Source organism: Siniperca chuatsi, linkage group LG8, assembly GCF_020085105.1.
Source record: "Siniperca chuatsi isolate FFG_IHB_CAS linkage group LG8, ASM2008510v1, whole genome shotgun sequence".
Taxonomy (NCBI): Eukaryota; Metazoa; Chordata; class Actinopteri; order Centrarchiformes; family Sinipercidae; genus Siniperca; species Siniperca chuatsi.
In genome coordinates, this window is record NC_058049.1 from 9947439 (window position 1) to 9964938 (window position 17500).

The following is a 17500-nucleotide window of genomic DNA, read 5'->3' on the forward strand; positions in this document are numbered from 1 at the left end:
TCCTAAAATTTGGACAAAAAAGAGAAAGGCAAATTAGTATGCATATAACCAGAATTTGACACAATACGTTTACTTCACCAATTCATGTGATTTACTGAAAATAGATGGTTGTCTGCCTTTTTGATGATATCCTGTTAAGCCTCAGTCAATACTGTACCAGTACACCAGGCCTTATGAGTTAATCGTCTAATCATGTTCTGTAGTGAGTTCAGATTAGATTAACTTCTTCTCCTTATTATACACAGACCTAGGGGGGAAAGGAAACCCATAAACTGTAGCGGGGGAATGTTAAAAGGCTCTTAACAAAGTGACTGGTGTGTTGATACAAACATCGCAACGCTGCAATACCCTGTGGGCCTCATAATATATGTGAGCTGACACTTCAAAGAGACAAGACTTGTTGTCACTGCCAAGTTGCCTGAGAGATTAGCCGAAGAGACAACTGTACATTTTGACCATTATTTCTCTTTTAATCCAAACGTATTGGGCAATTTTTTTGTTTTCCTCTAACTCTCATTTAGCAGATACTGTAGGTTCTAATTGAGAAAACATTACTGGCTTCTGCAGAACAATATATATCAATATAATCTGTTGCAAATAAGTTTTTTGGTTTATTTCTAAAACAATCAAACCAGAGTCCTGCATAAAAAAAAAGAGATGAAGTACGCAAATGTACTTTAGAAAACTTAGATCATGAGAATAATTTTGTGTGTTCAGTATAGCAACAAGATGAGGAGGTCTTTAAAAAGAAATATAAAAGTTGTCATTGTGTGGGAAAAGATCAGAGAGGAGTGATGAGGAGAACATGTTGCACTTTTTGTTTTGGAGGAATTTAATTCTTTCACATTGAGAAGTTTGTCAAGCAGATGATTACATTTTCTCAGCACAGTGGATATCTGTTGTTCTTAAGGGTCAAGGATAGATAGTGACAGAGAGAGCCAAAATAGGCATCAAGGAACAGGCAAAGAGTCTTTGAATTAAATCCACCAGACTTCTAAAACATCAGCATCGAAATACTGTCTCTGTAGGGCGTTGCAATTTTGTTTGGTGGAAGCCATTTAAGAGCTGACAATAAATATTTCAAGAGAGTAGGAAGAAGATTGTAGTGTCTTAAACAATAGCCTTTATGACAAAAATGTCTCTATGAATAACCTTTAGCTGATCATAGAGCTCCTGTATCACAGTATCAGAAAGAATACAGGCTTTGAGGTTGAGTGGTGTTTTACAGACGATGACAAAAAACAAAGTACAGAGGAAATGCAAATATGTTGGCTTATTCCCAACAGAGCGAGGCTCACAGTAATAATGAGAGGGGCTGAGAGAGACAAGTAGAGCCATAGGCCAAGAGCCGGCTGCCAAACAATAATAAAAAGCACTTGTCTGTGATAGATCAAGCTGTGAGAGGAAGATGAAGGGCACGCTGTGGTCAGATAGAAATCCTCTGTGATCTCCCCCATCTTTCACAAAGACCGTCTGTGGCTTTACAGGAGACACTGAGGGGAGACAGATGTCACAGAGGGAAGATAGTATATAGAAAAGAAAAAAAGAGAGGGGCAAACAGAAAGAAAGAAACTGAGACAGAAACAACGAAGGAAGGAACTAGACATGGTTGGATTATCAGATGATGGGCCCCCTGGGCACAGACATGTAAAAACCTCTGATCAGTCCTACATAGGGGCAAGACACCAAGATTGAAAGGGACACAAAATGACTAAAAAAAACAATGTGGCTGCATCATTTGTAGTTGTTTAGTTTCTCTTTGTAGTGATTTTGCATGTCTTTGTGATCATTTTGTGTCTCTTTGTAGTAATTTTGTGTGTCTTTGTGATTGTTTGTTACTCTGTAGTGGTTCTCTTTATAATAACTTTGTATCTCACTGTAGTCATTTTGCACCTCACTATACTCATTGTGGGCCTATTTGTAGTTGCTTTGCATCTCTTTCTGGTCGTTTTGTGATTTTGTAGCCATTTTGTGTCTCTTTGTGATCATTTTGAGTCTCTTTGTAGTCATTTTACAATTCTTTGAAGTCATGCTGGCTCTCTTTGTGGTTGTTTTGCGTCTCTTTGTAGTCATTTTGCGTCTCTTTGTAGTCATTCATTTCCAACAAGAAATGTTAACAGTCACTTCAAACTGAGGCTCTGGCCCCCCCAGACCCTTTGGGCCCCAGGGCCTGTGCTCGGTAGGCCCATTCAGTAATCTAGAGGGTCTTACAGGACAACAGAGAGATAGCTAGCTGACCTGTGGAGCTTCTGCGCTGCATGGCTGGCTGAACACACTGCATCCCAGCACTAAAGCAATTGAGAGAGGGGTTGAAAGTGATGGGAAGGAGTGAGATGGGGCAGGGTGGTGAAGCTCTGTGGTTTAGGTGTGAACCGGCCCATTCTCACATTAATCATGGTCAGGTGGAACACTGGATGAACCTGAGCAGTCACCCCTCCCTGCTCTTTACTGCATCTTAAAAATGATGGAACACCAGGAGCCACTGGGGCTTTCTAGGAGACCACTGTAGGACGATATAGATTACCAGAGAAACAGTACAGAGGAATCCGCAAGGGAATGTATTTCAGATTAACACACCGATACTTTGGTATTGTTAACTGTTTCACTTGTCTGCTGAAGCTTGCTGGCTTTTGCCTCCTCCTAAAAATCAATTAAAGAACAGATTTACCAAACCTTATACGAGTGTGATGACTGATGAGTATTTAAAAATCTCTCTGCCTCTCTGTATGTCTCCTCTGCTGTGGATCAATAACTCTTTTATACTGTCTATAATTGAAATGCAGGGAGTCTGAGGTGATTTAGTTGGCTTTAATTTCCTTGTTTGTTATGAATACAAATATAAGCCCAAGGACATCAGATCTCTATTCATCCGCAAACACAAGCATACATTCCTGCCCGTATTAACTGAGATATACTTCAGTTATATATATTCCACCCATCCATCCATCTATAATTACACACGATCTACATTAGTGCTGCAACTGGTTATTTTAATTGTTGATTAATCAGCTGTTTATTATCTCAATTAACTGATTAATTGTTTAATCTAAAAAAATATAATAAAATGGTTAAAAAAAGAAAGAATGCCCCTTGCAATTTCCCAGAATGCAAGGTGACTATTCAAATTTCCAGAAAAACTTGAAAAAGGTCCACAACCCAAAGAAATTCTGTTTACAAACATAGAAAACAAAGAATATCAACAAAATTTCACATTTGAGAAGCTGGAACCTGTAAATATTTGTCATTTTTGCTTGAAAAATTACTTAAACAATTAATTGGTTATCAACATTGTTGCAGATTAATTTTACGAGTCAACTTAATTATTAATCGACTAGTCGTAAAGCACATGCATAGTATTTTTTGAGATTTTTTATTTAGGAATTAACTAAAATATAACATTCTCATTCAATACATGCCTGTAAGTTAAACCAATTCCAATATTTAAAAGCTGGCTGAGAAATGTGCTAGCTCCTATTTAATAAAAGGCAAAAAGGCACTAACCACTTCCCATCTTTCCCCCTCCTTTAGTCAGGCACCTGTACACTTTACCCTCAAGAGAAAGATGAAATTACAGGGGGAAAGAGAAAAAAGTGGCAGCAGCATGGTAAAATGAGGAGAAAAGAGCAAAAGGAGTGCAGGACCTTGTTAAAAGCCCCTCTGTGACAGCCAAGGAAAGGCTACAGCTTCGAGTCATTACATGTGGCTGAAGTTGGAGAGAGTGACTGAAAAAAAGAGATGTGCAGACAGAAAGAGAGGGTTTCAGTGGTGGATGCTGCAGAGTGAAGAGAGGAGTGCCGGTTTGGAAATGGAAGATCAAGTAGTAGCTCGCTAAGCTAACTGATGTTGTAAAAGCATAGAAGCAATGAGCAAGCATGATACAGAGTAAAAAAAAACAACAACAATCAGTATGAGAAACTGAAACTACTACTATCTATTTTAACCACAGTTTTTACTGGAACGCTGAAAATCAAACTTTTATCCTGGTCTCATAAAATGAGTAAAATGTTGTAAAAAAAAATAACATAAAAGAGAATAAAAGCATGGAGGAAGAATATTTACAGCTCAAACCATCCTCCCACAGCTTGCAGGTAGGAATAGTTTCAAACTGTTCTGTCATGCCTGCCCCCTACGTCAACCAGTTTATTTAATTTTTATAAGTAATACTGAGAAAATGAATAACAACATGATTGAATGGGATGTTATTTCAATGAAATAACATTCTCAAAACATAAACTGCAAATGTCTTTACATAATATAAATAAATACAAAAAAAACAGCTGGAAGTTTAATGTTGCACAAACTGCGAGTTTTTGGACATAAAACACACACACAGGCTTTGTTATATTATTTTGAATTTGATTCTGCCTGCCATATTTTCTTATTAAGCATCACCAATTTTTGTTTTCTTCACTGTTATAATGCTTAAAATAGCTTGATTTGAGGACAGCTGTGGTTCCTGGCGGTTACAGAAAGTGCAGTTTAACGCTACAGCAAACACTCTTTCAGTAGCTACTTTGTCAAAAATACAACAGAGGAGCAACTGGTGTATAAAGAATTCAGTTAATAATAATTGCTATCTGATTTCATGCTGCACAATGCGCAAGACATTTTTCACACAACAGCAGGAGGAGTTTGGTACCATGCTGAGGAGTTGTACAGCCTGTCACCTGCTGCTGTTCATCTTACAGCTCACTGCAGCTGGTCCCTCTTGTTCCATTAGTCCTTTGCAAAAATGTTAAATGATATGCTGACGAAAAATGTCGAAAATGCCCATTTTGAAGATGCATTTGTGATGAACTGTCCCTGTCAGTGCTAACCTCGGTGACAAATAAAGTTGTTGTTTCCTGTGATGACTTCACAATAAAAGCCACGGTGTGTTTCTCCAGTTGAATGCTTTTAATGTAAAACATCAACAGTAGGAGATGTTGTGTTTGCATTAGCAGTAACTTAATACAGCTCTGATACGGCTGCAGTGAACAGTGACACTGTTATCAATTAGATAAAATTGTGATGCTGGACATGCACCATTTCCTGTGAGGGCAATACCTCTATGCCCGCCCCACAGTTGAACCAGTTGAGTTACATAAGTACTACCAACACAGAAGGCAACATTCACATTATGTGCAGTATGAAATATGCATTTCAGAGTTTATGCGCATGCAAAAATGTTCTGCAGTTTAACTAAAATGATGGGGGGGGGGCAGTTGTTTTTTGCTTTCTCAGGCTCCACAAACAGCAAACTCACAGGAGTTTTGACCTCTGTAACATCAAAAATATTTTACCTCATTGAGTCTTCAATCATTTAATCCTTGTCGAATTTTCAGTCACGGACACCAAGTCTGGCAAATAGCACAAATGAATAATTCAACAGCTGAAGCAGCCTATCAGAGAAACTAACTCCTCTGGTGTTTGGAGGCCATCTCAGACAGTGGTGTAAATCCAACAGTCGCCACACGCTTAATGAATAAGAGTGTAGATAAAATAGCTCAACAGCCTTTACATTTGGAAATAAGCTTTCTGATCCTTTGAATCTCCAGGCACCAGTTGGGGTTCAAGAAAATGTCCGATTTGATTTCAATGCAGGAGAGTAGCACCGATACAATTCACAAAACATTCAGCTCTCAAAGACTTTTCTCACACTTTGAAATATTTAAAACATTCCCCAGACACCAAATATATTCCTCTACCGACAGGCTTTTCAGTTGTCAATCAGGTGGGAATTCAGAATTCATTTTCTATTTTGGTTTAAATGTGTCACTTAATGAACTTCAAATATATTCTCAACTGCTAGTGTCCCACATTTAACCCTATCCTCCTCATATCATATGACTTTACAAAGCCTAAAAATCTTCCTCCACACTGTCGAATTAATAGAGAAGAAGATGAGAAATGATCTGGGTAGAGAAAAGATGTAATGTTACAGTTGAAGATTTTAATGGCATGAATTGCCTCACAGAAAATGTACTTTGAATTGACTTGCAACTCAGGTTCAGTGTTTCTACTTTTCCAGGCAATTTTGATGAAAAGCTAAAGTAGTATCTCTGCACCCTCTTTCCGATGCTCAAAGCACTGCTTTTAACAAGAGCCGCGAAAAAAACAGCTTTTAATCCATGAACACCCTGACAAAGATGGAGTCGTCCTCGCAAGCTTTTGAGCATTTCAAAGTCATCCTATCAAGGAGGTAAATCTAAAGCTGAGTGTCTGGGGAACAAAAACACTGAAGGGAGAGGACTCTCATTTGGCTTCAGTTCTCCTATGGCAGCCATGTTCCCCAGGCTGATGGATGAAGGGAGAAACTCATCTCATGACTAATTATTTATTTTCCCTCCAGAACTGTTGTGTCTGGGGGTTAGAAATAACACAACCCTCTGTTCTGACCAAGTAGTAAACAAACTAGAATGATGGAGGTGACTGAGTCTCCTCTTTCTCCCTCACAACACTGTAGAGCATGGCTGCCATACGTACAGCCCACAGACAGAATCTGGCAGGTTATATTTCTCCCTTGCTGTGGTTGTGTGTATTTCTTAAATAAATTCTGTTAGATGTGATGTTATCATGACTATGAATTTTAATATGTGAGATCCATTGCTTTTGGGTTCGAAAACATCATTGTTGCCAAATAGGGCTGTCACTTTTTCAATAACTTAAGTTCATTTGAACAAGGACCAACACATAATTCATTCAAATCTACGTTTTTTTCCATCTACGCTGTCGAATCCAAAATGCCTCTACACATGACAGCACTATTGCCATTAGTGAAAACATAGTAATACTTTTAATGAACAGCTTAGAGTATTAACCATAACAACAATAGAACAATTAATCAATTTTTATTACAATAGCACTTGTTGGAGAAATTTCAGCTCCTGTTAGTTGTTGATATAACTTGTAACAATTTTACTATAAGAAGTGCACTGTTTAGGATGTGAAGCTAAGTGTTGGGGTGGCGGAGGGATATGTCTGGCAGTCCCATGTAGGTTTGTTGCCGTAACAAAACACTGGCAATAAACCGACACACGACTGCCAGGATGTACATACCAACTCAATTTGACTGCTGAAGCCTTACACTAGCTTCAACATAACTTCTGATTGCATTTTTGCACAGGACAAGGATTTTGTGGATTCTATTACAGTGTAGTTGCTCTACAAAGTTATCACTTCATAGGCAGTTTGAAATGAACATTTGGCAGGTGAGTTTTGTATTAAAACATACGTGAAAAAAATCTTAGTCTATTCTTTAAGATTTTCTTTAAAGGTTCCCTGTGGAGTTTTGTAGGTATGGAGCTGTTTTTCTATAAGTGGGTCAGCGTTTTACATGCGGGTGACGTGATACACAGTCCTTCCAGTGGTGTCACACTATTCCACTGACGAACAGGTGGCAGTAATACGCCAAGATATGCAGCAATGTGCCAGAAGGGAACAAGACTGCTAACAAGAAAAAATGGATGTAAACAATGCTGGATTTAAAATACTTTAAAAATCAGCTTTGAAATGTTTTATAAAGGAAGGAAATGCACTCAACACCTTTGTTAGACCTCAAGGATACACAATGAGTCTTGGTGAGAAATGCTGAATGTCAAAATAACATTTGTTTGTTTACAAGAAAACTCTACAGGGCACCTTTTAATTAAGTGGATGAGAACCTCACTATGTTGACAGGGTGTCCACATACTTTTGGCCATATAGCTTATAATAATAATAATAATATTAATAATGTTGTTTTGTTGATGATGTTATATAATCACACAGTTTAGCCTGTAGCCTGTAGTTTATCTCTTGGGCTATGGGATGTGCTACAGAGACCAGGCTTTATTGTAGACTTACACTCAGTTTAGAACTGAGCAGACACCTAGCAGGAGGCATTCAATTCTAATGGAGGGAGGTCTGTGTCCTTTAGCACTTTGAGCTCCTCTAATCTCTTATTCATGTATTCAAGATGAGAAGCAGTTACAAGGGAGAGCCGAATGGGTCAGAGAACGAGGGTGAAGGGGGGAAGAGAGCTCGGGTTGGCAGGGGGAAGGAGTGAGTAGAAAAAAAGATGGGAGGAGAAAAGCCCCGACTCCCTCTCCCTCCATGCACCTATCAGTGGAACCTGCAGAGGAGAAGAAAGGCTGGGGTCTTGGAGCTCCACACAGACAAGGATCAAAGGGATTCCCCATCTGATCCAAATGTCGTTTGAATGTTTTATGGTAGTCAAGACATTGAGGTGAGGCTTGAATAAGATGTGGCTCAAGAGAGCTCTGATCAGAGGTGGCCTGTCATTTTCAGATGAGAACGTCATGTTGGGGAGCATATCAACTGTATATATACATAATTCAAAATACCGAGCAAATATATATCTTAGTGTCGTGTGATTGGATCTTCAAAGTCCCATTCCCTTTACATTATGTCTTTATGTTGTCAGTCACTGAATTCATTAACAGCAGCTGAGGCTGCACCAGCTATTACAGCAAATACACAACTGTTGAATAATGGCCCGCTGAGATATGATGCATACAGCAAATGCCCACGTACACAAATTTAAACACACACATATCCAATGTAACTGACATACCAAACTGCATGGAGGCTAATTAATTTGTGTCACTGAAAAGTTAAACAATACAATGCATCACTCAGATCTTTTTTTTTTCAATTTATCAACCATCCACCCATTTTCATATGCTCACACCTACATTCCTGCAAAAAAAAAGCAACAGAAATACATTCAATCATACATGAATGTTGCTCATGCACAGAAACCTACAGGCAACCAACACAGATTCTTTCAGCTCTGACAAAGTCCTTCAAGGATGCAAGGAAGCTATTGTGTTCAAAGCCTTGTTTCCTCAGAGAGAGCACAGGACAAGTGTATCTACAGTGTATTATGCAGATGCCATCACTAAGCTCTCTCATGTAATGCAAATGCACACACATGCCTGCACACAAACTAATTTAGAATTTAACAAGTTGTGCTGTCTTAGAGCTTTCATTTCATTTGTGCATAACACTGTACATGAAAAGGATTTCTGAAGCACTAACATTGTGAATACAACAAGCAACTGTGTGAGTGCAAAGAATAATATGAAAAATACACACCTGAAAGAAAGGGATCTGGAAGAAAAAAAGCTCTAAAGCTCTAAACTTGGGTCACTAGTGAATTGAGCCTGTAATGGGTTAACTTGTTCCAGTTAGATGAGGAAATGGGAGGGGCCTGGCACTCTGACATCACTGCTGAAAGAGAAACTAAAAGGAGGAAAGGAGCGTGTGTTTTTACTTTACTTCACAGATCTGAAAGATTTAACAAAACCTACACACACCAGGTAAAGTTGCAATTGGTCATGTTTGCTGTCTTGTCTTTAGTGTTAACTAGTGTATTTTAGTGATTTCAAACATGGACAAAAATAAATCTGCTTTGACTTCATGCTACTCTAACTTTTTTTCATTGTTTCACCTTGTATTTTCTAGACATGGCTTCTGCTAGTAGTCTAATGGCTGAGGATAATTTCCTTTGTTCCATCTGTCTGGATGTGTTCACTAAACCTGTGTCAATTCCCTGTGGACACAACTTCTGTCTTCACTGTATCACAGACTACTGGGACAGTAACAAAACTATATTCCAATGTCCACTGTGTAAAGAGGAATTCTACAGCAGACCAATGCTTCGGGTTAACACTTTCATTGCTCAGATAGCCGCAAAGTTCAAGACATCTGTTAAAAAAAAATCTTGCAGAGAATCTTACGGTACCGTTGAACAAGCAGGAAATGGAAATGTGCTCTGTGATATCTGTACCGGGGCAAAGCTCACAGCCCTCAAGTCCTGCTTAGTGTGTTTCATGTCTTACTGTGAAACACATCTGGAGCCTCATCAGAGAATTTCGGCCTTGAAGAAACACAAGCTGATCCACCCGGTTGAAAACCTGGAAAGCAGAATATGCAAAAACCATGATGAGCCTTTGGAGCTGTTTTGCAGGGTGGATCAAATGTTTGTATGCGAGTCCTGTAAAAACAGTGACCATAAAACCCATAAGATAGTGAGTCTGGAGGAGGAGGCTCAAATGAGGAAGGCCCAGCTGGGAAGAGAAATGAAAGACTCGGAGCAGATGATCCAGGCGCGTCAGCAGAAAATCCAGGAGATTCAACACTCAGTGGAGGCTAGCAGAAATAATGCAGGGAAAGCACTGTCATACAGCACACATGTGATGACTGCTGTGGTGGACTACATTAAGAGAAGCCAAACTGAGCTGACTGAGGTAATTCAGACGAAGCAGAAAATAATTGAAACAGAGACAGAAGGCTTCATTAAAGAACTGGAGGACGAAATTATGAAAATAAAGCAGAACAACTTGCAGCTTAATCTGGTCTCACTCACCCATGATGCCTTCATATTCCTTGAGAATTTCCTTTCTCTCACCATCACTCCACCCCAGGTTAAGGACTGGTCTGATATGACGATTCCCAGTGACCAGTTTACTGTGCAGGGAGCCTTGACCAAGTTGGAGACAACAGTGATGACAGAAATAAGGATGCTGTGTGATCCTGGCTTTAAAGAAATTCAGCGGTATGCTGTGGATCTGACTTTGGATCCTGACACAGCAAACCCTTCTCTCAATATTTCTGAGGATGGGAAACAAGTCACACATGGAGACAGAAAGAGGAAACTCCCAAACAAACCAGAGAGGTTTGATCATGTCCTTAATGTCCTTGCAAAGGAGGGTTTCTCCTCAGGAAAGTTTTACTATGAGGTCCAGGTTAAAGGCAAAACCCACTGGGATTTAGGAGTTGCAAACCAGTCCATCAACAGGAAGGGCGATATAAGATTGAGCCCTAAGAATGGATACTGGACGATTTGGCTGAGAAAAGGAAATGAGTTTACAGCCAATGCCGGCCCTGCGATTTACCTCCATGTAAGGGAGATGCCTCGAAAGGTTGGGGTGTTTGTTGATTACGAGGAGGGTCAAGTTTCCTTCTATGATGTGGACGCCAGGGCTCACATCTTCTCCTTCACCAAATGTAACTTCACTGAGAAGCTCTTTCCGTTCTTCGGCCTTTGTGCTAATGATGGCAGCAAAGATTCTGCCCCCTTGATCATTACTCCTGTCTAATACAACAGCTGAGTTTTTGTTTTGTTTTCTGGGTTTGTGAAAGAAACAGGTTGAGGAACTTGGAGAGAGATCACAATAGTAGAACGCTGACATCGGTTTTATCTGTGAAACTCCACTGTGTTTCTCCCATCAATCAGTGTCAGTGCTGTATGTCACTATGTGTCGCCTGTCACACAGACAGCTGTAGATCTCCAAAAGAGTCCCCATGCAGCCATCAGGACATTCACTGCACGCACACACACGCACACACACACACACACACACACACACACACACACACACACACACACACACACACACACACAGACAATTACATACCTCTGTGGGACACTGATACACCGATACATCTCCCTGGGTTAAAACATTTTTTAAAAAAGAAATCTTTATGATCTGGCTATTAATTTTAATACTTTAAACTACTCATTCCTGCTAACGTGGCCTACCAATACCAAAGATGGGTCACGTAGCATTTACAAATATCTTATAGCGTTTGTTTTGTGCTGCTTAGAATGTCACATATCAGGACTGTTTACTTATGACATGATGGATTGGCTTGATACCTATAGCAGGTTCAGATAACGATTACTGTGTTTAAAAATACTCTTTGACCTACATGGGATACACCTCAGGACAGCATATCCCCAGGTGACCCCTGCTATATCAGAATCAGAATCAGAAATACTTTATTGATCCCTGAGGGCAAACTCTTTTGTTACAGCAGCTCACTATCACCTCAATGCACACAGAAATAGAAGTACTAAGCAAATCAAAATATAATACACTATAATACAGGTAAGATAAATTAAGTACAAAGTGGATATAAGTATGAAAGCTAAATAAGTGTAAGTACAAAAGTGGATTTAGAGGCTGACAGGTTGATAAGTATGCACGGTATAATAATACAATGTAATAAAATAAGTAATAGTGCAATAATGACTACTGTCAAGTTAAGTGTAGCTTATTAAGATGATTATGAGATGGTGGATATTGCACAGCAGTAATAGAAGTATGAATAAATAAATATCTGAAAAAGTATATTGCACAGCAGTATTAAACAGAGAATATTGCACAATTATTTCAAGTATTGCAGTGATGTTAATGGTCCAATGTCCAGTTTATCGACTTAAGGTCATATAGACTGACAGTGACACTATACAACCTGCAATGGAAAATATATCAGCACTTTGGTGTAATGACTTAACAGCATACAGAAAATATTAAAATCAATTAAATTAGTCGTATTATTCAGTTCTTCTAATGTGGCTCTGGATAAGAATTATTTTCTCCACAAATTAATGCTATTCATTTAAAAGGGTAGTTATTGAATGGATCACAATACTGGAACCTGACTGGCACATAATGCCATGTCCTCTAATTAAAATTAGCCAAACCTGCAAGGTGCAGGCTTTCCAAGTTCAAACGCAGCAAATCTGTCTGATTAGGAGAGACTTAAGCAACTGTTTATTGAGCAGAGCCAATTAAAGTCTATTTGTTTGTTGGTTTGTACCATTTAATTCATTTCTTTTTTTAGAGTTGTGTATGTTCTTTTTGGAGCAGCATCAGTCGTGTTAGCTAGTGCCCCAATTTGACATATGTTTACATTCAAGTGACGAAGCCCTTTAGTGGCCATAGCAATTATGACAAGAGCAAAGGAAGAACGTAGGTAGCTTTGTTATATATAATGACAAAGTCTGCATAGGGAGGAGGTTGGGGTGGATGGATAGGTCAACAAAACGTACTTTAACACAGGAAACCGCTGCTTAAAGCATGACCACGATTGTTCCCAAATCTTAACCATGTTTATTATTGTAACTATCCCCTAACCTTAACAAAGTACTTATTTTAACCCAAACCATGATGTCGTCCTGTCGATAGAGGGGTCAGATCAGAAAACTCTTAACTCTCTTAAATGAGGTTGTTATAATCTCATCTGGACATAATGTAGCCGAAGAACTTTAGGAGACGGAAAGACTGGAGCCGGTCAGATTGGCCCAGTGAATGCTGTATCATTAAGATGCTAGAGCTGAGAGACCATACACTGGACAAATGAGTGCGTGGAGCTGATAAAAACCATGTACTGTATCTCCATAATGTCTATAAATAACAATCACCTGATATATAGCTGTAAAGTAAATATCTTTGACTTTTGGACTGGTTTTGAAGACGCCACTTTGAGTTCTGACAAATTGTGATGGCCATTTTCAATTTTTTCTTTTTATTGCTGTTTTAAATGATCAATTGTAAAAATATTAAACAGATTGTTTGATAATGAAAATGCAGCCTTAGTCTGTATACTGTACTTCACATGTGTTGGATAGACTAAAAAGTATCTGATATCGACTGTCTGATGCCTGAACGAAATGCAATGAGGGGAAAAAAATAAAGGTGATTTAGGAAGTTGCAAACAGTAATCTCCTTAATTTCTTTATGTGGACTGCACAGTCGATAAACCCTCACAACAATATAAGAAATCCTGACAACAGATAAAGACACTGAACACTCAATTACTTACAACATCTGACACTTCTGTCTGCGGAATATAAACACAAATTAGAGACTCTCCTGACAACCAGAGATTCCCACAACATTCACTTAGCAGTTGTGTAGCCACCACTCGCAAAATAATCCATTAAGTTTCTTCCCCCAGTGCGATTTGAAAAATAATGGTAATTCTGCCTTTCACAAAGAGGGGAATGAAATTTTAATGATGTGACATAGATAATTGCATGCCATGTCTCAAGTGAAAACAGGTTATCTGCAAAATGGGAAGAGAAATATGCAGGTGTTGTATGAATAGAAAGCTTGGGTTAACATCATGCAAACACACCTTTGTTTTACTGCTAGTGGTCAGTGGTGGAAGAAGTATTTAGATATTTTACTTAAGTCAAAGTAGCAATACTATATATTTACAGCTAAATGTACTTAAAGTATCAAAAGCAAAAGTACTCATTATGCAGAAGAATTATTATATCTTATAATATTGGATTATTAATACTTACGGATTACTGTGAAAGCTGCCTTTTCAGGGTGTAGCTGGTAGAGGTGAAATTACTATTAATTACTTTACACTCTTTTTGGTGGTTTAATGCATCAGATTTTATAAACTGATCACATGTTTTGTTTAAAAACCCTGAATATGCAAAGTAACTGGTAACTATATTTGTGAAATAAATGTAGTGGAGTATAAAGTACAATATTTCCCTCTGAAATGCGAAGAAGTAGAAGTACAAGTAGCATAAAATTGTACTTAACTATAATTAAGTGCTTGAACAAATGTACTTACAGTAGTTAACACTGCTCATATTAATAGGGGGTTGATCTTCTAGTGCAATAAGACAGGTGTTGATTTGGGAAGCTAACCAAGAAAACATCATATGTAAGTGCTATTGATCCAGCCAATGAGTGAAGTCATGCTCCTCCAACACACCAGCTGCTAATTTGCCTTTTTTTTTTAAACCACAACAGAACTGCAAAGAAAAGGCCATTCTGGACTGCTGTGAAATGCTGATACCAGTAGAAAAAGGGTAATTCAAGCAGTTTGTACAGGGGCCATAATGTGCAGACAACATAAAATTAAGATATATATTAGATATTTATAGCCACACTAGTGGCGAGGCTCTAGGGATGGCAATGTCGGTCAGTCAGTCCACCACATGGTCCAAACTGAAATATCTAAACAACTATTGGATGGATTGCCATAAAGTTTGGTAGAGATATCCATGATTCCTAGAGGGTAAATCCTAATCACTTTGGTGATTGTCTGACATTTCCTCTAGCCCTACCATGAAGTTGACATTTGTGTTGACTGTTGGATGGATTGGCATGAAATTTGGTACAGACATTCATGGTCAGGATGAATTGTAATCACTTTGGTAACACCTTAACCTTTCATCTACCACTATCATCAGGTCAAAATTTCAATTTGTCCAATACTTGGTACTTAGTTTATGACCAAATACCTGCAAAACTAATGACATTCCCATCATCATTGCTAATTAACAAATGTTAGCATGCTAACATGCTAAAATAAGATTGTAAATATGGTGAACATGGTAAACATAAAACCTTCTAAACATTAGCATGTTAGCATTGTTATTGTGAGTACATTAGCATGCTGATGTTAGCATTTAGCTCAAACTTGCCTGGGTTAGCGAGAATTCTGGGACAGAAGGTTGATAAACTATAAGTCTGTATACGTTTTTCCCAACAGGATGTTCGGATGTTTGTCTCACTGTGTTTAAGTTCATACAGTCTCTGATACATTGGTCTGGGTAATTACACTGCCCTGATGAATGCCAGTATGTGAAAAATACAAGTACATCATGTGGTGTGTGTGTGTGTGTGTGTGTGTGTGTGTGTGTGTGTGTGCGTGTGCATGAGTGTGTGTGTGTGTGCGTGTGCATGAGTGTGTGTGTGTGAGTGAGTGAGTGTCCGTGTTTCTGCAGGCACACATGCCTTTGTCCTACAGTATCTGTATCTAATGAAGTGCCAAATGTAATGAGATAAATCTATCCATTAGGGTCCCTTAACGAGACTAAATCCACATGGCTGCTAATGAGTCGGTGCTCCATCAGTCATCCTCAGAGAGCTGGAGGACCTGACTGAAGCTGAAGACGACCCAGAGCCAGTAAGAATCAGACCCTCTAAGCCAATAAATCCACAGCTCCAGCTGTTGTAGAACTCCCATCATTTAGCCACTGGCCCTTCAGGGAGTGACTTCATGTTAGCAAGCAGCTACAACTGATAGACACTGGAGTCATAGCTGGCACAGGGAAACACTAATCATCTGTAATCATTGATCTGCCATACTCATTAGCCTGATGGAACAAAGCTCGGCAGAATTCTGTTGTTAGAGGGCTATTATTGGCTTTCCAGCTACTGCTGTGCTAAACATGTGTTCTCTACACAGGCACTACATGCTGTGCAACAACATGTGGCTAATGTACCAATATAGGGCTGAAACGATTATTCAAGACACTGGAGTTTTTCAAATAATAAAAATGCTCACTTCAAATCCTTTGCTTCAAAGCTTTGTTTCATCCGAGGAAGTATTATACAGTGAACAAGTTAATGTACATTTATCACTGTCACACCAAGAACTGACACTGTGTATTGACCTTGCAAGTTGAAAATGGAGGGAAGAGAAAGGGAAAAAGAGAGAAAAGCAGAATCAGGCAATAAAAACACCAGAAACCATTCAAGTTTTTGGTGCATTTCAATTTGAAAGCTGCTGTAGTGACCTGGTAGCCGCAAGGCTGCACTAGCAAAGGGCCAGAACAGCAATGCAGGGTAAAGGGATACTGTACATTAAGATAAGACAAGCCCACCAGTGCCATATACCAAACAAGTTTTAAAAGACACCTGCCAGTGATAAGTGGTAACTGTAAGTGCAACAAGAGTGTAATGTTGTACATAAGAAGAAAACTGCAGTGGCATGCAAATACATTCATATGCCATTGAAACAACACTCTTAGGTTTCACCAATTTAACAGCGCTTTAGCCACATTCTTGGTTCTGTTTTTATGATGGTGTTTGTATTACTTTTATTACAATTATAAATAATACCAACTGAGATCTGACCTACTTAATTTTTATCATATTTATTCTTGCTTTTAAACAAGACAAGAGTCTATGGCCGTGCTAGGGGCTTTGAGAGGCTAAGCTTAGGCACAGCTGTGCTTTGGGCTAAATCCTGAAGTCAGCATGCTAACATGTTCACAGTGATGATGCTAGCATGTTGGTTTTTAGTAGGTATAATGTTTACTATGTAATATTTGATTATGAAAACAAGCAATAGTTTTAGCCTTATAACAGTGTAAGCAAAGTAGCATACCTTCTAAATCTAGATTTTACTAGACATCTAACTTTAAAAATTAAAGTTAGATGTCTCAGAAATGTACAATTGTGCATCCAAGTCATCCAGTATTCGCCTCCAAGCCAATAAATGAAGTATAGGCTTGCAGAGTACAGCATGATTACATAATGTGTGAGTTGAAATTTTGGTGAAAATAAAACATAAAACTAATGCACTGCTCAATATTTGCAATATTTTCTTTGATTATCAACCTTATTTTCATGGTCATGAAGTGCAGAACTGACGCAGATTGTAATAAGTCCATTTTGCACCCAAGGCATTTTTATCTTGATTGGACACTCCATTAGAAGTAAAGTAAAACTAAATTTTAGTTTCAAGACATACATCATACATTAATCTTAATAGGGAAGAAATCAAACCATCTGAACAGTTTCTCCTTTAAGATTTCTTGTTGGTTGTCCTCCATTGCAGAGGAATTGCAGCATAGTGTCATCATGATAGCAGTGCACTTATACAGCATTAATGGCACCTTTATTATAATAGTGTTCATAACTTGAGTAACTGACAGAGAGAAAAATAATGGATGAGTGACTTTGCTCTG

The 17500-nt window shown here is 38.6% G+C and overlaps 2 protein-coding genes across 9 annotated transcripts in view; one reads left to right on the forward strand and one right to left on the reverse strand.

Annotated features, from left to right (window-relative positions):
• The window catches only part of LOC122880316 (ecto-NOX disulfide-thiol exchanger 2-like), a 171513-nt gene that overhangs the window by 97743 nt on the left and 56270 nt on the right, over positions 1–17500 (reverse strand). The gene's annotated exons all lie outside the window — the stretch shown is intronic.
• On the forward strand, positions 9196–13495 carry LOC122880317 (E3 ubiquitin-protein ligase TRIM39-like). Its single transcript, XM_044205334.1, has 2 exons — positions 9196–9302; positions 9448–13495. Exon 2 carries the CDS (start codon positions 9450–9452, stop codon positions 11082–11084), a length of 1635 nt encoding a protein of 544 aa, XP_044061269.1. The 5' UTR covers positions 9196–9302; positions 9448–9449; the 3' UTR covers positions 11085–13495.